The sequence below is a fragment of the Labrus mixtus genome, chromosome 14, assembly GCF_963584025.1.
Source record: "Labrus mixtus chromosome 14, fLabMix1.1, whole genome shotgun sequence".
Lineage (NCBI taxonomy): Eukaryota > Metazoa > Chordata > Actinopteri > Labriformes > Labridae > Labrus > Labrus mixtus.
In genome coordinates, this window is record NC_083625.1 from 15,241,825 (window position 1) to 15,266,115 (window position 24,291).

At 41.8% G+C, this 24,291-nt stretch overlaps 2 protein-coding genes across 2 annotated transcripts; one reads left to right on the forward strand and one right to left on the reverse strand.

Annotated features, from left to right (window-relative positions):
• Positions 1-750: 750 nt before the first annotated feature.
• Positions 751-15,627, forward strand: mntb (MAX network transcriptional repressor b). Its single transcript, XM_061055292.1, has 6 exons — positions 751-1,124; positions 4,535-5,141; positions 5,264-5,305; positions 5,587-5,698; positions 10,519-10,711; positions 11,935-15,627. The coding sequence occupies exons 1-6, from the start codon at positions 854-856 to the stop codon at positions 12,753-12,755; spliced, it is 2,046 nt and encodes a 681-aa protein (XP_060911275.1). The 5' UTR covers positions 751-853; the 3' UTR covers positions 12,756-15,627.
• Positions 15,628-16,447: 820 nt separating this feature from the next.
• On the reverse strand, positions 16,448-22,728 carry LOC132988138 (septin-5-like). Its single transcript, XM_061055293.1, has 13 exons — positions 22,218-22,728; positions 21,710-21,732; positions 20,215-20,595; positions 20,032-20,128; positions 19,774-19,860; positions 19,447-19,570; positions 18,879-19,013; positions 18,648-18,765; positions 18,287-18,388; positions 18,097-18,193; positions 17,679-17,841; positions 17,094-17,196; positions 16,448-17,006 (listed from the first exon to the last, which is right to left on the reverse strand). Exons 1-13 carry the CDS (start codon positions 22,261-22,263, stop codon positions 16,938-16,940), a joined length of 1,545 nt encoding a protein of 514 aa, XP_060911276.1. The 5' UTR covers positions 22,264-22,728; the 3' UTR covers positions 16,448-16,937.
• Positions 22,729-24,291: the final 1,563 nt, after the last annotated feature.

Sequence of the window (24,291 nt, forward strand, 5' to 3'; positions counted from 1 at the left end):
AGACGTTTTGTTTTGCACTACATTTAATTATTTTTGTGGTAGAAAGTGCTACATTTCATTGATACATGTTATAGCTACTTTAGATTGGGGGTAAAATACTGTATATTTGTTTGGTTAATTATATGTACCTCACTTTATGAGATGTTATATGTTTATAAAACATCTTTATTTTCGTAATCCCACATTATTTTTTAAACACATGGATTCTTTTTGAGCTGAATCTCAACCTTATAATAATAACCTGAATAATGATCATAGTAATACGTTTCAGTCAGCTGCGTGAGTCTCCCAAATTTAAACCGACGTAAACTCCGCCCCTTGTTGTGTGATTGACATCTCTGATCCCGAGACAGCAGGGTGGCCAGTCACGCTCTCGCCATGCAAATGTGCCGCGCTCAGGCCGGGCGGGTGCCCATGTGGACCAGCACCATGCCTTGTTGTTCTGAGCGCTGATTGGCTGGCGGAAGCCTGATTGTTCTTCATGCGCTGCGGGCCAGCTGTTCGAGCTAAAACAAGGAAGCCTACGACACCGACGGGATTCTCCTTTCTAATATCCTGCTGAAATACCTGAGTACACCAGGATCCCGTATATTGTCAGGTAGAGACTAAGATAGTTGCAATGCTATTTTTTTTTATTTAGGAGGGCTAATGTGACCAAGTCTGACCGCGCGGAGTAGGATAGGAGTGGTGCGGTCGCCGGGTTTTGTTGGAGTCCGTAGTAACAGGGCGGGGCAGGAATCCGGGAGGGGCGGGCCTTAACGAGAACACGACTCGCCTTGTTGTGTGTATTCCCGTGCTCGCATCGCCATCTTGTAGCAATCCTTTTTTTTTTTTTTTTTTTTTTTTTTTACGAATGCGAGGATCTACTTTCTGTTCGACCGGATTAAAATTGTCCGTCTGCTGTCAGGAGAACCGCAGGGGAATAGTAGATCGGGCGTGCGGGTGCGAAGTGTGCACACGGCGCTTCCTACAGGGACACTACCTTCCCCTCGGTCTTTTCCTCCTTCCGTCCCGGGCCACCGGGTCGCCTGCCGTGAGGGTTTTACGCGCAATGAGCATCGATACACTTTTGGAGGCGGCCAGGTATCTGGAATGGCAAGCCCAGCAACAACAGATAACACGTGGTAAGTTGAAGAACACACTAGCCCATTATGCTGAAGGTGCCTGACCCCCAATAATACTGTGTGTTACATCATAAACTGCCTTTTGAGGGGCCGTATCTTGTTACTATCAGTGCCTGGGCTTTCATTTTCAACCGACCTGCTTATGACAAGCGGAGGCGTTTGTCCGACGCAGAAAAAGACGAAACGGAAACTGAAGTCGTTGCAAAGTGTCCGAAATTCCGAAGTGGTTACTTATTGAACACATTTGGATTTCCCTTAATGCGGAAATGGCTGAAGTTGTATTCCGAACTACTTTGCGCGCTCTCAGTGTGTGTGAGAGAGAAAGAGAGAGTGTGTGTGTGTGTGTGTGTGTGTGTGTGTGTGTGTGTGTGTGTGTGTGTGTGTGTGTGTGTGACTGTGAGAGAAAGAGTGTGTGTGTGTGTGTGGTGACAGTTACACGCAAGTGGCTCACTGGGTGCATGAGTGTGTGTGAGAGGAACATAGCAGAGGAGTTTCTGTGGTGTGTGTCTTGTATCTTTGTTGTGCACGAACTAATATAGCCTCTACTTCAGTGCAGAATAAGCATTAACAATTTCAAACACGAGTAAAAATCGGTTACAACCTTGTTTGAAAGTATTCGTGGTCGATTTCTACGTCACATGTAACACATCAGTTACAACATATAAGACCCAGAATCGATTCGGCCCAGTTTTTTTTGTCGGTCGAGCACCGGCAGGGCGGTGGCGAGCAGAGGCTGCTCTTTACATAATACCCTGACATTGCTCAGCTATCTTATGACACACAGTGGGGCGGGCCCCTCACGCGCTCACCCGTCCCATTTGTAAATGTGCGCGCGAGGATGTCACGTATTTGTGTGCTTTTTATTAAATGATTATTAATGGTTAACGTATGACTCGTCAAAAATGACATTATACGACCACTGACTCATTAAAAAGGAAACAGGGGGGCTGCTTCTTTTCTTTCTCCCCTCAGATGACGTGTCAGACAAATCAACCCCCTCCCCCAGCATGCTTACCCAGCCGCGTGCTAGGGTCCGCCCACAGTTACCACGTGCACATTGCCCCCCCACCCCCCTCCTCTCTCCTAGATACACACACCTACACGCGCGCACACACTCATCGTCTCCGCCCTTTCCATTCAGTCTACTGTCAGTGGCGGGTCTAGGGAGAGAGAAAGGGGGGTAAGTAGGGCAGCGTCCCCCCCACCCCTGTCCCAGCCTTAATGCAGAAGTTATGTCATTTACGTTTGCGTGCACTTGACAATATGGAGCAGGCTGTGTGTGATTTTAAATCTTGATATGTATTTGTGCCTGTGGCTATTTTTTGGGGACAATTTCAGAAATGATTTTTTTTTGGGTAATCCGAATACACTATTATTATTTCTGCCATAAAGACAGGGCCATGAAATAGGGTTTAGATTAGGTAAATATAAATATTTTTTCAGGATATGAATCCTCAATCCATGCAAAAACAAGCTAATGTCTAAATCAATAAAGGATGACTATATGTTAATGCAGTTTTTGTGTCCACACTCTTAACAATTTACATCAGATACTGTGATTACTATTTTAGTTTCAAAAACGGAATAAAGAGGAAATATGGGAGGAAAATATTGCAATTATATTCTTTATAAATGGGGTGGGGGGGGGGTATTCTGTAAATGTTAGAAAATAGGGGAATATGCCTAATCTCATTGTCACATTAATCCAAAGCCTATAAATATAGTAGGTTAAAGAGTATTAAAAAAGGGAAAATAGTGTAAATTGATAATCTGAAACCACAGAATGATTTAACTATTTTTCAATTTCAATAATCCACTCATCACTTGGTTATTGTTTTGATACAATTGCAACACGGTGTTCTGCTTTAAATCAAATGTAAAACTTCTTTTTTGGTATTGGTGGGGATCGCTGAGCTGTGTGTTGGCATCATGCAGGTTTAAGGAATCCCTGGGATCTTCTATTTCTAATGTTGCTGTTCCCATGGTTACTGAGGGCTTTCCACATCCCTTTGAGTCTAACAGCTACAGTGGGCAGAGCTACTCACTCGTATCATTCAGTTTGTCTATGTGTGTGCCTCTGCACACTCGTCAAGAGCAAAGCGTGGGAACGTTCACACAGTATGAAGTGTATTTAAATCTATTTTTGGATTTTCCTTTTTTTTTATTATTAAATTATGTTGGTACAACAATGCTTCACGTATAATGTCCTAATGGCCACTCTCAATGACCCTGCAGATCAGCTCATTGACAACAGTCCTCTGCTGTTGGTCAGACGGCGCTGACGTAGTTCAGAGGTAGAAGCATGCTCGCTGCAAGCTGGAATAGTCCAATCACAGGGCAGACCGAGGGGGATTCTCTCCAGACAGGAAATAGACCACAGCATATCTTCTTTGGTTATTTACCCTTCCCCATCATCTGAATCCTGGATGACATCATCTTCTGTGTTTGTGTGCATGCACTATAGATGTGTACTAGACACACAAAGTGGGATCCCGCATTAGAAGAAATGGGTGTATGACTCTTTCTCACAGGTGAAGACGGCTGTTGCTTTACTTGTCAGATATTTAAGGAACAAATCTTGTACAACAATGATTATTATTTTTTTCTCTAAAGTTCAGTTTCACTCTTGGAGACCAGTAAATAACTGAGGAGGGCAATGCAGTCATAGCTATTCTGATTACAGCATACACACAAACAGAACAACAAGACAATTATTTCAAAACTAGACCAGGGTCTCCAGACACCGAAAGGGAATAATGAGTACCTAAAATGAAAATGAGAAAAAGAACTGAATAAAGAAATATCAAGGGAGGACCTATGTTCAATGCAGGGAACACAACGTTCATCCTTAAGTGAATTTGGTTTGTTTCTTTATAACAACACACATTAAACTCCAACAATCTCAATCACATAAACAATGCTGGAGGGAGTGCGGACACGTTGATGCCAATCACCCCTACGTGTTTTTGTCATATCCAAAATTTCAAAAACTCTGGGTAAATATTTGTTCTCTATCTTCTTGTGACTCTGCTGAACATTAATGGCCCTCTACATGGATACATAATAATTATTTCAACTTGACGAGCCCCCACTATGCGTTCTAATTGTTTTCATCTTTCGTCATTGATTTTATTTGTTTCCTTTTAGAATTGTAAAAATGCACTATTTAAAAAGTATTAAAAACATGATTCTACTGCAGGGACATGGGTTATTAGTGGTTAAATCAATTCAAGCAGGAGATCTTCACAGTTCTACTGTTTGATGATGGGCAGCCGGTTTAATGTTGTGTTAAATGAATAAGTCAGCCCTCCTGTTTCTCTTTTCTTACATCTACTGTATCGTAATGTTTTACTCTTTATTTATTTTCTTTTGCTCATGTCTTTGTTCCTCTTCTCTTCTCCGCCCCGCAGAGGAAGAGCACCGAAAAGAGAAGCCGCTCATCAACAGAGAGGCGGAGTCACGACATGTGGAAATTGTGACCTCGTTGTCTCAGCCAGTAAGAGCCAACCACATCACTTGGGACGATGACTCCCACCGTCAACTGCCACACCATCCTCCTGCGCCTCCGCCCCCCTCTCTCCCACCTCCTCAAGTCCCTATCGCCGTCATCCCAATGGTTCCAGTTGTCACCGCAACACCGTCAGTCCCGCCCCTTCACCTTGCTACGCCAATTGCTGCGGCGGCAGCAACGCTCAACAGCTCCCCGCCAGCCAAGAACGTTTCTTCCCCTCCTCAGCAGCAGCAGCAGCAGCATCAGCACCAGCAGCAGCCAACCTCTCCTCACCTGTTGTGTACCCCCCAGATGAAGTTAGAGACTAGTCAGCAGCTGGTTGGTGCCAAGCCCAGCCAATCTCAGCAACAGGTTCAGATTCAGTACCAAGCCTCCATCAGCACTAATGGCCCCAGCTCTCAACATGTACTGGTTCCCCATCAAGCGCCGCCCACCTCTCAGCCACGACCTAATGGAGTGACACTGGAGGACATGAGGGGGATGGAAGGAAAGAGGAGACCAGGAGGGTCAGTGTGTGTATTTCTCTGTGTGTGTGTGTGTGTGTGTGTGTGTGTGTGTGTGTTAAAAATGATATAATAGTGTAGATCATTTAACGATAATGTTTGATAATTTTTTTGTGTGTTTTCAGAGCGGGGACCAGAGAGGTGCATAATAAACTGGAGAAGAACAGGTCAGTTATAGTGAATATGAACTTTCATTGTTACTTTTTGTGTGATTAAAACAAGGAACCAGCTCTGTTTTGTGTATAGACCGTAGCTCATACCCGAAAGAGCCCAAAGGTCACGGTACTTCTTCAACCTCCATGAAACCATGAACGTTTTCTCTGAGTGGGAACAGCTTTAAGGAGATGAATAACTTCTTCAGAAATGGAGATAGATATTTTAGAAAGTATGCAAATGAAAAAACACATCACAAGTATGACTCTTTCATTTCTGACTCTTGGCCCTTCAGGCGAGCGCACCTCAAAGAGTGTTTTGAGACGCTGAAGAAGAACGTTCCAAATGTTGATGAGAAGAAAACTTCCAACCTCAGCGTCCTCCGCAGCGCTTTGCGTTATATACAGGTAGATTGGACAACACAATTTTTCAGCTTTTTTTCCCAGCACATTGACACTATTTATGTTTCAACACTGGAATTGAATCCCACTCAATGTATGTGTACTGCTTGGTTCTTGTTTTTGTCTCATTATTTTTGTTTTTCTCTGGTTTTGAAATGATTGGTTCAGCTTTGCGAACTGCACAGGCTTTGGTGCTGTGTAGTTGAAATACAATGCCTGTTTTGTTATCCATTAAGTCCATTGTGTTAGTCTCTTGTGACTATGATATGGGGGTGAATCAGCTGATAAGAAAATTGTGAATACATTGAAAGTTTTCCACAATCTATACAATGTAATGTCTATTTCTTTACAACATACTTGGCAGTGTTCTCCGGGAAATTACTTGGAGCATTTCTAATTCACGGACAATTTAACTTTGTCTTGTAGTCCCTGAAGCATCATGCAGTGTGACATAGAAAATTAAATACTACAGAACTAGAGAGTAATCCTTTTTTATTAGAAATGACTTTTAGCATATTGTTGTTAGGAGGAGATCTAATGTAACATTTCTGGGATGCTGTGGGAGAGCGCATTGTACAGCCTGGAGAGGTGAGTTTACGGTCTACAGAAGTATGAAAGAGGTTTTACTGCACTGTGTCAGAAATACGTGTCAGCCTTCAGCTAGATAGAGGGGTTTCTTTTATGTAGAGTTAGGAGCTTCATGATGTTCCGTTTAGTGAAATATCCAATGATGAGTCAGTTTTTTGTGAGAAGGTTGGATTTGAGAAGAAGTTACTTTGGTCTCTGAGAAATTTGCCAGTTAAGGTGATAGCTGTCTCGTCAGCAGGAGTGGTGGTGTGACTGTGCATACACTGTATGTTTACACAAGTAACATGTAAAGAAAATAAATACATACAATTCCTAACAGTACAACTAACAATAGGCTAATATAAGCAGTAAGATAAACCTAACTCCCTCCCTTTTATTTAGAAAGTGCTTTGAGTGAGTACAACAGACTGTGATATGAAAAGCTGCATCATATCAATAACAGTATTTGTTACCAAACCAATCGCAAAGCCTGTTAGAGGGGTATGCTCACACTCATAGAACCAGAGTTATATCTAGTAACAGAACGCAGCGCTTTGTGACGGAGCTAGTTTGTCTAAGTTTGCAGTTTGAGACTAGAGCAGACTGTTACATTGCTCAGGTACGTTTCTGACTACTGTCATCAGTAACCACCAGCTGATACCTGTATGACACAGAAATGGTGAGATGAAACGGAGAAAAGTCACATTTCTGCGGATTAAGTGCAGCCCATTTGTTTGTTGATCATAACACAATATGGCATAAAGTAAAGAACAAAAATAAAAGATTATTTTCCGAATACCACTGCTGTTTATATTCCACCAACTCCTTTGACTTGTAATGTAATATTTCCCCTCATGAAAACCCACGATCCTCAGCCCCCTCCCTCTCCCTGAGCCATGTGACATCTGAGCACATGGCTAGCACAAGCTCGATACATGATCTCACCCACACTGATCTGCGCCTCTCAGGCTGCAGAGAGAGGCGGTTATGGTGTTCACTATTGGGGCCGTGCAGTCACAGTAATGACAGTGTGATTGTAGTGTTGGACACAGATTGGCAACAGTTGGTTTGATTAAGGCTTTCCTCCTTCTCTTCCACTCTGTCCTATTTTGTCCTGCATCTCCCGGCTGTCTACCCACTTGGTAACTATAGCAACTGGCGGCAGGTGGCTCGTGTGCTGTAGGCGGTCCCCTTCCTCCACGTTTGTCTGTATGGAAGAGGGTGTGTGTGTGATGTAAATAATTAACCAGTAAAAGTCATCAAGACCTTTGGTGTTTTTAATTTAAAGGCAAAGGCACATGTCACTCCGAAATGTCATCATTCTACCTTTTTACCATTTTATTTGGAAAGATATGTGTTAAGCATAAGGATAAAGGAGGTATAGAAGACGTGGGAGAGGAAGGGGAAAGGGGGGATGGTGTTGTTGGTGCAATGGATGGGGGAGTAGGGTGACAGGGGCTGGAAGTGCAGGGGAGGAGGAGGAGAAGGATGGGAGGGATCTGAAGCACCTTATTGGCAGGCGTCCAATCACATCACTCCGTATATTCAATTACCTCAATGCTTCACCCTATTAGAAAGCTCCTTGTGTTTTTTTCTTCTTTTTTTTTACAAAATGCTGCTCAAGTAGACTCCTCATGGATGAGGTTGCCAAGGAAACAGCTATGGGTGACAGCTGTTTCCTGATTTGCTATAGGCTTAATGGTGTCTGGGCTTGTAAAGGAGGACCTTGAAATGATGCTGCACATACAAAAGCAGTGGTAGGTCTTCCTACATTAGATTGAAATGTGATTCCTTCGAATTTTGATTTCTCTTTTTTAAATTTGTTCAGAGACAAGTAAGGTGCCATTTAAACCATGCTCACTTTGTTGGCCTTTTTGCCTTTGTCAGATAGGACAGCTGAAGAGCAACAGAAAATGTTGGGAGGAGAGGGTCGAGGTGACATGCAGCAAAGGGCGAAGTCAGAATCGAACCCACGGCCTCTTCAATGAGGACTATAGCCTCTCCACATGGGGCGGGATATAACCTCAAGGTCACCATTGCCCCTGCTGCTCACTTTTTAAATCCTTATTATTATCAATACAAGCTGAGCTTTAAATTCTAAGCACTGTTCCCACAGATCCTTAAAAATGTGTGCAAATTATTAAATTAGATTTTTAAAATATAAGGACATAAAATGCTAAAAAGGCTTCTGAAAAACTTTGATTTGAGATGGCATTTTATCCAAGACATGACAAAAATTAAAGCAAATCTACACTGTCAAGTCAGCGTCACTTACATTTTTAAATGTTTTTTTGGGGGGGGATTTGCGTGTTCACATGACATTAATGGGGGTGTATTACGTCCTTATTCACAAATCACTCTCTTTCTTTCTTTCTTTCTCTTTTCTTGAGGGCACTTACATTTCTCTGTAGATTGTGTGACAGTGTGTTTGTAGTTTTATGCTTTCTTTTGAAAACCTTACAGGAGTGTATTCAGTGAAGGGGCATGTGCAGCACACATGCAATAGAAAGCATTGTCTTGCGGAAATAACAGGAATAGCATTACTACTTATCATTGCTGAAGGGTTATTAATATCCAGTGTCTGTGTTTCGAGCTGTCAGTTCAGAAACTTCTGCTTTTTAACCTCTAAACCTTAAAAAACTGTGCCCTTAAACATTAGATTCAGGCTGCATGTGTAGAAAAACATAGAAGAAAATGTGTTGAACACAGATACAAGGCTGTAATATCTTTGCAGAGCTCATCTGTTCTGGTCCAGGGAGCTGTTGCAAAGAGGCTTGTGAATCAGGATGTGTGTACATGAGTGTGTAAGGCCATCACATGCTCGTGTTTTTCTCACTGCAGTGAGTGTCCAGTAGTAGGATCATGTGTCAGTTGTGCTTTTTTTTCCTCTCTCTTGGTTTCCATTGTTTTTCTGCTCTTGGTTTCATCAGTAGGACAGGCAGCTATGTTTACTGCATGAACTTTAGTTCAACAAATCAACATGATATTTAGTGCCCAGTCATATAATAATTGTAGCTAGCTGCACAGCAAAAACTCAACCAGCCTTGCAGAGTTTTTTGTTTACCAATCGTTTTTCTCAGTCCTTTCCTTTCCCAACTCACTACCCTCTGCCCTCATTTCCCAACAGTTTACCTCCTGTACCTCCATCCTCCCCCTCTCCCTCATTCCTCCCCTGTAATCTGTGTTAATGTCCTTAGCCCGTTGTACTGTTTGGTGTTCATGGGTCAGCTGACCCACACAGAAAATGGGTCACAGAGACGCGGTGCAGTGGTTCGACAGGCTGTGCTCTGTCTTTTAAATAGTTCTATATTTTCCTTTAAAAAAAAATATTTTTGGCCTTGTTATGCCTTTTTATTTGACAGGGCAGTGGATAGAGTAGGAAATCAGGGAGAGAGAGAGAGAGAGTGGGGAATGACATGCAGGAAAGGAGCCACAGGCCAGACTAAAACCCAAGCCATCCTCTTGAAGGACAACAGCCTCCATCCATAGTGCACACAATCTAACCAATAGGCTATCTGCGCCCCTTTCCTTTTTTATGAGGATCTTGCTGTGTTTTCCTTCCTCATTTCATTTGTAAATCTTCAAACACGAATGCAGCTTCCTGCACAGTGTACAAGAGTGAGGGTGAATACTATGATTCAGTCGTAACTGGCTTAACTTTTCAGGCTGCAGTAATCCAGTGACATCAGAGTAGTCTTTGTTGATACTGAATTTGAGCGATTGGTGGAAACTAAACCCAGCAGGCCGTTGACTCCCTCTCTGACCGCGATCCCTCTGAAAAACAAGCACGACATCCAGGAAATGGGAGGAGCTTAGAGGGCTGAAGCCCAACCCAAGCAGTGTGGTTATATTTGCATGCATGCCTTCCTGCTTGTGTTTGAAAGTCTGATAGGGCGGAGATCATGTCTGAGGATTGTTCAAGCTGAGAGAGATGTGTGAGTGGTCAGGCCTGCACAGAGAAAGAAGGTTTAGCTGAATTCCTTTTTCTGTTTAAATGCCAGTTCTGAAAACAGTAGATATTTATAATGTATTGTAGCCTCATAATATAGACATAAGGTGTTCTGTAAGGTTCTGTATTTACAAGAAATAGAGAATATTGTGTGCAATTGTAGTCAGTAATTTCCCATTTTTGGCACTTTTTATTTATGGATTCATGGGTCATCTCACAACTTCACAATATTCACATTTTCAGAAGTGCTTCAGATGTGCTACATGCTTGTGATCCTCATCTACTCTTGTGTCTCTGTCTCCTCCTAAAGACTTTGAAGCGCAAGGAGAAGGAATTTGAGCATGAAATGGAGCGTCTGGCAAGAGAGAAGATCGCCACTCAGCAGCGGCTGGCCGAGCTGAAGAACGAGCTCAGCCAGTGCATGGACGTCGTCGAGATCGACAGAGTGCTGCGGCAAACTATTCAGCCAGAGGACGACCAGGCCTCCACGTCCACAGCCTCAGGTACACGCAGATAACACCTTGTACTTGAGCTTTTACCTAATGACCAGGGCCCATATTCACAAGCTAAAACAAATCCTCAAAAGGAGTCTTAGCTTAGGAGTGATGTAGGGAAATTCTCGGATCAACTCTAAACAAGGGAGTGACCGAAACTTTTAACTTCGTGAGCAGGTGTGGTCGACCTCATTGCTATGCATTACACTTTTTTCTGTTGCTGTGATTGGTAAATCCAAAAATGCTCTTACTTCAGTGTTTTAAGAACATTTATCTTGTTTTGCATCTTTTTCTGGGTTTAATTTGATACCAGAATTGAAAAAAAGATATTCGTATATGCTTTTTTAATATTTAACTGCCGATGGGGTTGCACAATTCATTTTGAAGAAGTTGCATCGTTAAAGTTAAAATAAAAAGAATGAAGTGAGATGAACACACTGAGAATTTTATCTTATTTGACAAATCAGTTCTTGATTTAGTTTAGTGTAGTGGACATAATATGCAGTTTAAAAGCTTAATCGCAAAATATGTTCGCAATTCTCAGCATATTGCAAAATGTAAAAAATCGTAATAGAATTGTATCGTGTCTCGAGTATCGCCATAATATCGTATCATGGGGACTCTAGTGATTCCCACCCCTAGTTCAGCAGTTGTTGGAACTGTTGCATTTATTTAAGCTCTGGGTGGTGGCGTATACTGTGGACATTTGAATTGTGAAAGTACTTCACTAACATTTTGCAGACCTTGTATAATGAATAGGTTGGGTCAAGCCTCCTCTTACCCGGGGCATTGTAGAACCCACAGTTTGCAACGCTTGCCTGCAATGAAGACGAGCCAGGATGAATATCTCACTGCTCCATAGACAAGAACAGGCAGTTTGTTAGAATGTTGGACACAGCCATACATCACCAACTTTGAGAGCTAGCTAATGTTAGCAGACAAGCCACGACCGAAACTCCGCCTGTTGCATAAGTGTACAAAGAAAAAGAAAAATGAAAATGCCAGAAAATGTTTGCCGTGGTCAAACTAGCGGCTGGTGAAAATGTATTTAGTATGAAAGAAAGTACACATTGTTGTTTTTTTTTTTTATGTTTTGAATTAATTCAGAATGGTAGAAATATATTTTTTCCACACCCCTACATTGGAGAGTAACTAGTGGTTTAATACACAGTACATACACATTGCACTGTTACTTGGATCATGTGACTGATGGTTTGCTCTCTGGTTTACAGAAGGAGAAGACAACTTTGAGCAGGACATGGACGAGGACGTCCCCGCTCCTCTTCCTGCTCCCCCCTCCATCCCCAAACCAACACCTCCGATCCTGCAAGCACAGCCGCTCCTCACTCCTCACCTCTCTATTCAGCACACCACCCTTCCTCTTTCTGGAATCCTGACCACGCCCTCCCCCTCTGCTCCGCCTCCACCTCAGGCCATCGCCCCTGCTCCGGCCCCTGGTCAGCCCCATCCAGTGCCTGCTCATCATATCCAGCCCCCGACAGTGCAGGTCCAGCCCACTGTCATCGCTCATGCCGCGGTCTCCCACCCTTCAGTCATCCAGGCTGTCAACCCCTGCCTGCAAGTCAGTCACAAACATCTTACGCACATCGCCCCGTCGCCTGGTCCCACCTCCACCACCCCTCAGTCGATCGTAGCAGCTCAGGCTGCCACCGCCACTCACCAGCAGATAGCAGCACAGCCTATCGGACACATCACTGTCCACCCAGTGGCTCACCTGGGAGGTCCCTTGCCATCCCATCTCCAAACTCTGTACCCTCAAGGTGTGTCTGTGTCCCAGCCCACCATGGTGGGCCACATCACTCACACCTTCACCCATCACACTCTTCCGCACGTCCAGGCTAACCCACAAGTTAACACTAACGGAGGCCAGATGAACAGCGCAGCCGTAATGACGCAGGGGAGCCCATCGCTAGGGAAACCCACAGCAGTGCTGGCCCCCCACCCCCAGCTGGTCGGACAGACGGCTGTCCTCAACCCTGTCACCATGGTTACAGTCCCAACCTTTCCTGTCAGCACACTCAAACTTGCCTGAAGGAGAAAATGAGAAATGAGATCGAAAGACTCAGAACTCTAGAGATTTACACTCCATCAATAATCAGCATTAAGAGCAGAGATTCTCTGAGAAACATGACAATTTAAAAAAGAAAAGAAAACAATGTTGTTGTTTTTTAACTTTTGAAGAATATCTCCAGAGATATTTTGTCTCAGCTCTGTCAGGACGGAGTCAGGACGAACAGGCCTTTGTGAAAATAAGACTGTGACATTTGTCTGCGCTGCAAAGACATACACTCTGTTTAACCTCCTTTCCTCCTCTCCTGTCCTTCTCTCCTCCTTTCCTCACCTCTCTCTCCTGACTTAACAACCAGAAGCACTAACATAATAAGCTCAGTTCACACTCAGGCATCAAGGTTTTACCTTAACTTAACTTTTCATTTACTCTTGGAGAAAAAACCTATGAAAGAGACTTGTTTGTCCTCAGGCTGTTGCCGTGGTGAAACAGTATGTGCCCGCCTTGTATTTATATAATCATGGTGTCATGTGTGATGTCAGCTGTGTGTGATCTTAGTGGTCCCACTGTTCTAAATGAATTACATACAGGGCTTTAATCAAGTGTAAATGAGAACATATCACACAGCCTGATGAATAGAGCTAAAACACTGTCACCGTCTGATAGTCCTTCACCTTTTGTCAACAAGATAAGTGTAGTTCAATAACAGGAGTTTATCATCTCTAAAAAAAGACTTGTTCCAAGAAGTGACAAGTAGTCCCTCTACATTTTCCCAAACCGAAGGTTCCTTATCTTGCAATAGTTGAAGAAGAAAAAAGAGGGCACATCTAAAATCCAACATTAGAAACACAAAACATTGAAAAGGTGTATAATTCAACACTGCAGTTGATCATCTACTTCCTTTTATTAGTTGCATCAAAGTGTTGGACTCTAAAGGAGAAGAGGGTCTCCATCTAATTTGGAAATGAGAAAGCGCATTAATGTGGAAAAATCTAGTTTGCTTATTCCTTGAACCCCGAAACTATGGATTGAAGACAAGCATCAAATTGAACTGTAACAGACTAGAGTTAAAAGGAAAAAGTTTTAATGGGAATTTCCCTTTAAAAGGTCAGTGAAATGTCTAAAAAGAAGGGTTCATTTCAAAAGCCTTTTCATTGTAAGCTCCATTTGAAATGCATCATTCTTTACACAAGACCTGATAAGATGAGGAAAACCGTAAGGTCATGACATCTTTCTGTCAAACCAATCAAGACCTGTTATTGTCAGTTTGGGCAGCAAACATTTGGCTAATGAAGTACCTACATGGACAGCTGTCTGCTTAATTTAATACCCTGAAATATGTGGATGAATTTAATTTCCAGAGCACTCAAGTCTACCAAATCATTCAGTGACTGGTTTCCACTGTGAAGAAAGTCAGGCTTTCATTCTTGTCCTTTTAATGCAACAGCTCCCTCTTCTGCCTCATTTCCAGACAGCATGCTAATGTTCCCCATTCGTAATACAAACCCTCTGTCTAGGCTTTCCAGATCTGTAGGGACACTCAGAAACACACTGAGCTTAAATCAGATTCATTAAAAGAAGTCCTCCTAACTATAGAAAGACTTCTGGTTTCTTTGACAAACTGCGTTTTATCATAAAAGAATGACCCTTTTGTCCCCAGACAAACTTTAACATGTAACAAAAAGCTAGTGAACCTAGAAATGTTTTGTTAATACCAGAATGGTCACATTTTATTGCAGTTTCTTGATGAATAATTTGGCAGCGATTTGACAAAAAAAAAATCTGACTTAAAATCCTCTACTTCAGTCCAGAAAAGAATTGTTTGAATTTAAAAATGGTAAAAATGTGTTACAACATCCACTATTCTTAATGTGTGTGTGTGTGTCTGTGTTTACGTGTGTTAATGTGCACATAGTCAAAACGTACATGGCTCAACAGCCTTGCCAGCCTATATATGTCACACCAAAAACAAATCTCCCATCAGCATTTGTCTCTGTAGTCTATCTGTGTGGATCTGCTCTGGCCTCTTCTGCTGTCTCTGTGTTTTCTGTCTGTACTTGTGACTGTATTCAGTATGTTTTATATTCTGTACTATAATTAATCCTACTGTACCTGTAGCATGGCCCTGTTTCTTTGGTTCTAAAGTTTGCCCTGTGCATGATGGAGTGTGTGAATGTGTGGAGCTACTTTGTTAGTTGTTTTTTTTACACAGAGGTGATTTACGGTATGAGCATGTTTGGGTGCTATTGTGTGTGCCTATACTCAGTTTCCCTGAACACTGTGACAACTCTGGCAAAACACAAAAACACAATGAGCAAATGGAAGAGACAAAGAATAACTGTCCTCATGTCCGGTTTGTTTTTTTTCATTTTGTGAGTAAGGACTGAGACATCAAGTTGAAAAAGTGAGAAAACAAAAAAAGTTGTTGCTCTTTTCTTGATAACACAATATTGTCTAATATTCAAGTTTTTTAATATTTGTATGTATGTATGAAAGTTTTGTAAATTTGTGATTGTATGCACGTTTTGGCATAAGAGTGTATGTTTCTTCAAATTTGAATGCTTGTTTTTTTGTTTTGCATGTAGATTGCTGTTTTAGTTTGTTTTGTTTAAAGGTTTTGTTTTTACGTTTATTTTTGGGACCATGTACAATACTGTATAACGTTGGCAGGATCTTGGACCTCATGCTACATTGATATTATATATGAATATAAAAACATGTTTTCCCTATGGAGAAAGTTTTAAGTTATATGTCGCCTGTACACTTTGGGCTGCCTTTTAGATCTAACTGTCCACTGTTAAAGATAATGATGATAATGGATTAAACATATTAATGATGAAGAATTATGCTGATGAAATATTAAAGATTCTTAATAAATCTTATTACATTTACAACATTTCTTGCTCCTGTGTTTCGTCTTTTGCATCACATTAACTGCAAAAAGAAAGTGGTTCATTTAAAGGTCTTCGATTTATTGTCCTTAGAAAACAGCATAATTAAAGATTAAAATACAAAAAGAGAAAAACAACAGCATCAGACTCACCAAAATGTAACATCTTTTTAAACCTACTGGTATTTGAAAATCATTACAATGACCCCTAGGGGGAGTTGTTCCATCAGTATGAAGGTTACTAGTAGTAAAGGGTTGGTCAGTTAACTCATAAATAAAACAGTGAGTTCTTATGTGTTGTAACTAGTTCAACTTGTGAGCCAGTGTAAACTGTGTGTGACCCTGAACACAACAATCATTGTTGTGTTCAGGGTCACTGTTGCAACTCATGCCCTTTTTGGCTTCAAAACAAAACACTTCTTTTACACTAGAACAGAGTTAATGTGAAGTACAGCACCCGCAAAAACGGAAACAAAAACAGGCAAATTATGCCCTTAAATATAAATTCAATCTTAGGGTGCCTTCGGAAAAACATGAGTTGTGTTAAATTGTAACAAAACAAAGGATGGATTGATCATGAATAAGAGGAAGGATAAAACCTTTTCAACACAATTTGTAGGAAAGGGTAAACCGAGTATGAGCGATGTTCACCATGTTAGAACAGATTGAACACTCAGCCTATCATCAAATATTTACAACACCTGAATCAGACATTTAACATCAGATCTCCCGTGATCTTCTCAGTTACTTCCTGCCTGGCATATTTTCTGCTTGTGCTTCTTGTTGAGTTAAATGCTTTGGATTAATTGCTTGTGCTTTCTCCATATCCTTGGAGGAGAAAACTGAGTTTGATAAAGCTTGCATATTAAAACATTAATACTGTCATGTAATGTTAAAGGATAATTACAATGCGAGTGAAGTTTAACAATGGTAACTGAAATGCACATTTGCTGTAGTATGAAAAAGACTAAAGCATGGTGTCAACACACAAAACACACTTCATCTGAACTCCTCGTAACTAAGGCGATAACCAAAGAGGCTTAACTTTACCCTCCTAAATTTATCTTTGCCGTTATGGAACATTTTTGATAAGGGAAAAGCTTTTAGGCAACCGGACAAAGTTTTTATTCCTTCCATGTTGTAAATGGCCTTCTGGCAGGATGAGCCAATCAGCTTGCTTGACACTCTAGTCTGCAAGTTGTTGTGTTCCTTTTTAAATCCATCTCTTTTTGTTCATCAGACTTTGTAAAAAGATGGCCCCCTCTGTTTTCTGGGCGCTCCTAATCAGTCTCCTCCTCCAGGGAATATTAGGAGAATCAACCTTCACTCTGGCTGCGCTGCATCTGCTCCTGAATCCTCTGCAGAACCTCCTGCATCCTCCTCAGCTGCAAACGGGCATAAATAAAGGAGCAGTGATTACCTCCACAATTGAGGAAATGAAAGAATGAGTGAGGCAGTAAGGAGAAACGTACCTCTTCGTCTTTCTCAAAGATGAGTCTTTCCCGCTCTGTGTCAACGGCGGCGAGCGGCAGAGGGAAATCTGCCTCGCTCGCGTCTTGATACCTCTCACGCAAACTAAAACGAATATTCAAAACCAAACAAACAAAAAGAACAGAAACAGAGAAATCTTAAAGGATAGTTCAATTTCTTAAGTGGAGTTGTAATAGAGTAGGTAATTATCAATAGTAAGTGTATTGGCCTGCATGTCCCCTTTATTGAGAAACTGGTCAGATACTAGCCTGTACAGCATGCAGAACAGGCTATTTTTAACAAATAATTTAACTAATTATATGAAAAACTGACTTAAAAATGACAATGTTAATATACACTACATTTAGAAATCTTTGAAGTGTTTACTTTGCGGTCAACAAGCCAATTTGTTAAAGCGCTGCTTCATAACTCGTAGGTATAATGCTGACTGGCATCTCCTGTTTGTAATACACTTATGATTAACAAGTACCTCATACAACCCTACTTCAACAAAAAAAAAAACATTCTCCTCCTGGAATGAAGAAATTGATAACCAATCCAACCATGTGCATCCTGACTCCACCCACCTGCGTTTCCTCTCCTGCACCACCATGCGCGTCATATTCTGGATGCACTGGGCTCTGAAGTTCTCGTAGTGGGTCTCTCGGGTCACATCTTTCAGGTCTTGCATGTGCGTCCTCACCAACATGTTCCTCAGCAGCAGGAAGTCAGAGTGAGCTGGGTCCTCTACTGAACATGCAAAGACACATGGAGTTTTTTTTAGTAGTAAAATTTGAATAACAGGAAACCTCAAAGAAAAGAAAGAAAAAAATGTGGTGTGTGTGGGTGGGTGTGTGGGTGGGTGTGTGTGTGTGGGTGTGTGTGTGTGTGTGTGTGTGTGTGTGTGTGTGTGGGTGGGTGGGTGGGTGTGTGTGTGGGTGGGTGGGTGTGTGTGTGGGTGGGTGTGTGTGTGTGTGTGTGTGTGTTTGTGTTTGTGCTTTATACCTTCAACTGCACCCCAGGGATAAATACGACCCCTGACCCTCCGACCTTTACTCTCCACTTGAACATTGCTTCCAATTACGGCAAATGGGATGCTGCCCTGCAGAAAGATGCAGAAATTTTAATTAAAACTGTCCCTCAAGACTCCAAAGAGAATGCAAATTTAAAACCATGGCTGATTCAGGGGAAGAACCTTGAGTATCTGGTCCTGATACTTAAAGTCTTCGTCCTCATCTGAATCACACTCAGGAAACTGGTAGATGTTGATTCCAAACTGCTTAATCTCCCCTCTGATCTAGAGTACATGAACACATTTTAACATCAGGTTTGAGGGGAAATAAAACAAAGAAACAAAACTTTCTACAGAACGTTTGTGCCAATAGAACAACCTAGTGCTTTGTCAAATTACTCAAAACTACTTAAAATGACTCAACAACAATACATTTAATTGACCAAAGAACCTGTGGCCTTAACTGTGTCTCGTGTCTTCAGGGCGGCAAAGTCTGTGTGTGTGTGTGTGTGTGTGTGTGTGTGTTCTTTTTTTTTTATCTTACCTGTATCTTCTTTCTAAACACTTCCTCTTGTGTCAGGCTGTCAGCTTTGGCCAATATGGGAACTATGTTGACTTTTTCATGCAAAGCTTTCATGCACTCTACATCCAGAGGTCGAAGACTAATGGAAAAAAACAGACACGCATAATAAAAATGGGCTCAATATGTATTGAACAAATTCTAGATGAAGCTCTAAAGCTTCCTGCATAGAAGTAGAACATGTAGTCAGTGTACCCGTGGCCAAAGGGCGAGATAAAGTAGAGGCAGCAGTGCACTCTGTTGTCCTGGATGTTTCTTCTGTTCAGCCCACTCTCATCTCTGAAGTACTGTTCAAACTGCTGGTCGATGTAGTCTTCTATCGGCTTCCAGCTGATGCACACACAGAAAATCTCTGTGACTAAAAAACAACATCTTTGCAGTCAAATTGACACTTGTAACAAGAGCATGTGCATTGGGCTTCAGATATAATCAGTTGAAGACGGAATCCATGATCCTGGAGTCAGTGAATACTTTAACGTTCAAAATAAACCGTATTCTCACGTGCACTCCGGAGAATTTCTATAAAATTTCAGGACAGCCTGTCCCTGAGATCGTATTGAGCTGCTATTTCGCACATGTTACTCACAGGCGGAGATATTTCCTGCTTGACAGAGGGGTTGGTGGGTAGGGTTGGGGGGAAGGGGGGTTTTGTGCACATGTGAAATCATGTCTGATAGAGCAACAAACTCCACTGTGCCACATCTGGATCAAGCTGGTTTGAAAGTGGAGAAACAAAGGTGCGGGTGCACAATGATGACTTCACCTCTCTGTATTGTTGATGGCATCTCCGAACCCGGGTGTGTCTATGATGGAGAGTCTCAACTTGATACCTTTCTCCTCAATGCCCACCGTGTGCTTGACGATGTCGACTGTTTGATCGATTCGCTCTGCAGACACATGCGTGAGAAAAGTGACTAAAGCCACACAGGTGAACAGGTAAACAGTGTGCTCTTGTGCAGCTCAGAATGCGGTAGAAGCATCTTATTTTTACACCAGAAAAATAATGTCAACTTTTTACACAGCTGTTTCCAACAAGGCCCCTGCTTAATTTGCACAGACCAAATCTTAGTTAACAAACATTCAATATTACCTTGTGCGTTGGGAACCTTTCTGTCTTTGTTGAGGTCGGTGAGGAACAAACTGTTGATGAGTGTCGATTTACCGAGGCCAGACTCCCCTACAGAGAGAAACACCACAGTCCAACTAATCATTCACTGAAGAGGAAGTTTATAAAAAAAAAGAATCTCGCCTGCAGCACAATCCCCCTTATGAGAGAGAGATGTTATGATAACTGTCTCCCTCTAACCTGTTAAAGTCTCCCAGTAAGCAGGTGTATGATAGGACTCACCTACCACCATGAGCGTGAATGTGAAGCCTTTCTTTACTGTCTTTCTGTGAACCTGATTTGGCAATGTGGCAAAACCCACATATTCCTTGTCCTGATCCTGCAGGAAAAAAAAACACAAACATAACATGATGGTATGTGAATATTATTACTTAAGGAGAAAGAACAAGGCGAACAGAAACACACCTCTGGAGAGTCGTACGGATCAAAGCGTCCCCAGGGGCTCCGTGGACGTGAGGCCGGGCTTAGGGGAGAGTCAAGAGACACCTGAGTGACGACCTGCCTCCTCAGCGGCGGGGGATGATACTCTGTGTTTATTCCCGTGCGATGCGGCCTGGGAGGGACTGTTGGAGAGCCAGCAGAGTGGCAGGGGACGGGGTGTAGTGTGGAGGGAGTCCCAGGTAGGCTAGGAAGCCTCCCGTTGGTTCCCATCCCAGTTTCCTCTGCCTCAGAATTGTTGGGTGCTGATGTTTGGTGCTGTTCACCAGGCTGAGAGACAGGCGGCAGATCCCTCATGGCAAAAGGAAACTGAGTGTCCTCCTGGTCCTCAATGGACAGGCTCGAAAACTGGAACAGGATAAAAACATTGTTCCACATGGACAAACAGAAGGGTCAAAAGTTCAACTGTTTTTCTAACTTTCTAATTTTCTAATCAGTTTGCCAAACTAATGGCATAGTTAGTGAACTGTTAGAGCAATAAAAGACTAATAAGATAAACTGCATGTATATATGAAAAAAACATAATTTAGGCAGGACTAAAAGAGAATTGTGACAATCATATTAAGAACAAAAATGTTAAGAAAAGCTTTTTTAGGGCCTTTTTTTGATTGGCTGAAGTTGTGCTTCAGCAGACACAAAGAGAAGGTTTTTGCATGGTGTTTTTAAGAAATGTTGAATCCTTCAGTAGAAACTATGTTGCTTCAGTTGTCCGCCTTGTTTTCTGTTCAAGCGGTTGTCACATAATCTGATTTTCAAGTATTAGGAATTGTGGCACTATGATAACACTGCAGGAGAGGAAGAAAAAACAATGGCTGCTGGTGACCTCAGTCAGGGCCACGCTCTCCGAGTAGACGATCTGATGAGCGTGTGTGTTCTGTTGTAGTGACTCCCTCTACTCTTTCTTTACTGATTATCCCTGACCTGTGATCCCATTATACTATTACTGAGTGCCTTGTCCATCTGTCCAGGCAGAGTATGCAGAGAAACAACACTCTTTAAGTAGGTTGATAAACACTAACTAGATAAACTAACTAGAGTGAAGAAACTATCTTTAAATCATTTATAATAAGTACCTTTAAGTGTAGAGCTTATGTACAAATAGCTGGTGTCTGACATGTAATTGCTTTGTTCTACCTGCTACCATTAGCAGCTTGGATGACCATGCCTTCACTTCAGTTTCAAAAGAAAATCCAACTAAATTTAAAATCACTGCGCTAACTCAGTCAAAAGACAGCACAACAAGAAAGCTCACAGTGTTTGCCTGGCATCCCTATACCTGTCAGCTCTCATTACCCATGAGGCTTTGCAGAAGGCTTAAACCCAGCTTCTAATGCTCTAGCAGGGTTAGGGATTGGAGATTTAACTATTTAACAAACACACACACACACACACACACAAACATACACTATCAAGACTCACACTATAAATAATAATTAAATACTATTCTACAAACTTGTCCTACCTCCGTGTCTGAGAAAGTCGAAGCTTTTTGAACAAAGGAAAAGTATCAGAAAAAAATACGAAATACAAATACTGAAACACTTGTTTTACTGTATAAACTTGGCATTAATAACAGAAGTGATTGGCTTTTGGTCCTTGTGAAGTAAATAAATTACACATTTTTTTTAAAGCAGCCTTACTATATCCCTCTGGATAACAACAAACAAGCCTTCAGTATAAAATGCAGCACTAAAATACAGATTCAAAATGAATGGCTATAGCAACGCATCTCCCATAATAAACCTAAAAAGGTTGACAGGTTCTATCAGTGCGGTGATACACAATAAGTACAATTATTAGCAAATGTAACCATGGAAACAATAATGAAACTGTCATACACAGTTTCAAAATAGCCTAATACAAAGTATTGCATGATGTAATATTTATTACACAATAACACGACAACCTCTTTCAGTAGGTCTAACACCTCTGTGTGTATACAGGTGTCATCAGTTATTTAGAAACGTTACCTTTCTTGTTGCTGCGGAACCTGACCGGAGAGGACATGTGCTCCATGATACAGCAGCCCCGGCTCTTCAAGCTTTGCACAGATCAAAGGCAGAAATTGGATCAACTGGGATGTAAGTGATACTGACTGACCAAACTATAGACCTACAAGAACTCATCAAATGTGGTGTGCGTGTTGGGCTTGTGAGCCAATTCATTGGACTGAGGCGGAGCTCCGGATTCAGTCCGCTGAGTGAGTCTCTCTGACGTGGTCTGAAGTCTCAAACCACCGTGTCAGATAAGACAGGTCGGATTTTAATTCCTTGAAAACCTAAGTGATAGCCCTGCGACTTCAGTGCAGGATGCTAACAACAGACAGCATACTTCTCCTTCCTTCTTCTTGGAGCCTTTGCTCATGCAAAGCTTTAATTATAGGTTCTCGAATTTCGACATCTTAAATAAAAAATGTTGTTAATTGTGCTAGACACACTTTTGAGATGGCTTTTTTCATTAGGCCTACCTAAATGAGGTTGAAACCATAGACTCTGTGGTTGAAACATGCCCCTCTGTTTAATGTGTGAATCGCAAGGAAAACATCTAGGCCTAAAGAAGTAAATTGTATTTTTTTACAACATTAAAAAATAACCAGTTGCGCCAACTGGTCCTATTATTTGGGCCAATTTGGCTAACTGGCCCTATTGTTTTTGTAAACCACAAATATTCTTCCAAATGTAAACAAAAAAATGTCGAACACTAATCTTAGCCATGTTTGAGATTATGGAGAATAATATCTGTTAGGATTCTCATTAAGGGAAGGATTTTCAAAACTCCTGCAGTGTGAGCGAGGCGTAACGTTAGCTTTTGTTTTGTGCGCGACGCTTGTTACGTCAGGTGCGTCACAGTAAAAAAAAAAACACTGGCAAGGAGTAGTGCCGCGTTCCCTTTACGTTCCCTTTACGTTCCCTTTACCTCGGAACTCGGAACTGGGAGTTGCAAGTCGGAAAAGCCTTTGTTTTGATAGTTAATACCAGACGATAACGACACACTAAATAATATCTGAATAATATCAGTAATAAAATCTGACCAAAAATAACATGAAAACACCTCCACAGAGAGAACTTACACGATACCATCGTCCCTTTCGATGCACGTAGCAGCCATATTGGATCTGAACTCGGGCTATTTTTTTCTCTCCGAGTTTCCGAGTGCAATTACGACTTCAGGGGGCGTTCCAGTTGACAATTTCGACTGGGAACTGGGAATTTCCCACTTATGAGATCAACTGGAACGCACCATAGGAATCCTAGCTGTAGTGCCTTGTTCCATCCACCGAGGTAAATGGAACGCAGCATAACCTCAGAAATCAGAATTTCCGAGTTCCGAGTTCCGAGGTAAATGGAACGCGGCATAACCTCAGAAATCGGAATTTCCGAGTTCCGAGTTCCGAGGTAAATGGAACGCGGCATAACTTCAGAAATCGGAATTTCCGAGTTCCGAGGTAAATGGAACGCAGCATAACCTCATAAATCGGAATTTCCGAGTTCCGAGGTAAATAGAACGCGGCATAACCTCATAAATTGGAATTTCCGACTTCCAAGTTCCGAGGTAAATGAAACGGTGCATAACCTCAGAACTTGGAATTTTCGACTTCCGAGCGCGAAAATGGAACGCGGCATATGGCTAGCATATGTTGTAGTGTTAGAATTAGCCTGCCTAGCTTATTTTTTCTTACCATATTTTGCCAAAAATATGACTTTTTGCTCCATTTCACCACAAATGTTGACGTAGGAGACTTGGAAGTTGTGCTAGAAAACAAATATTTACCCCTTTAGACTAGAAAAGTTTTTTAGAAGCTGGTTTATAATTAGCATGTAACATTTTATATTCAAGCTAGCTATCAGTTTGTGTTATGGTAGAAGATAAAAGGCACAAACTCTAAAAGAAGTTGATGAGAGTTACTTTTATGAAAAAAAACAGCTACAATTTGACATTTCAGAGAAACCTGGCAAATCCTACTACAGGTGAGTGACTAAAACGTATTCCATAGTTAGGCCTACACAGGTTTCCTTGGAGTATTCCTTTTAATTTGCTATCCAA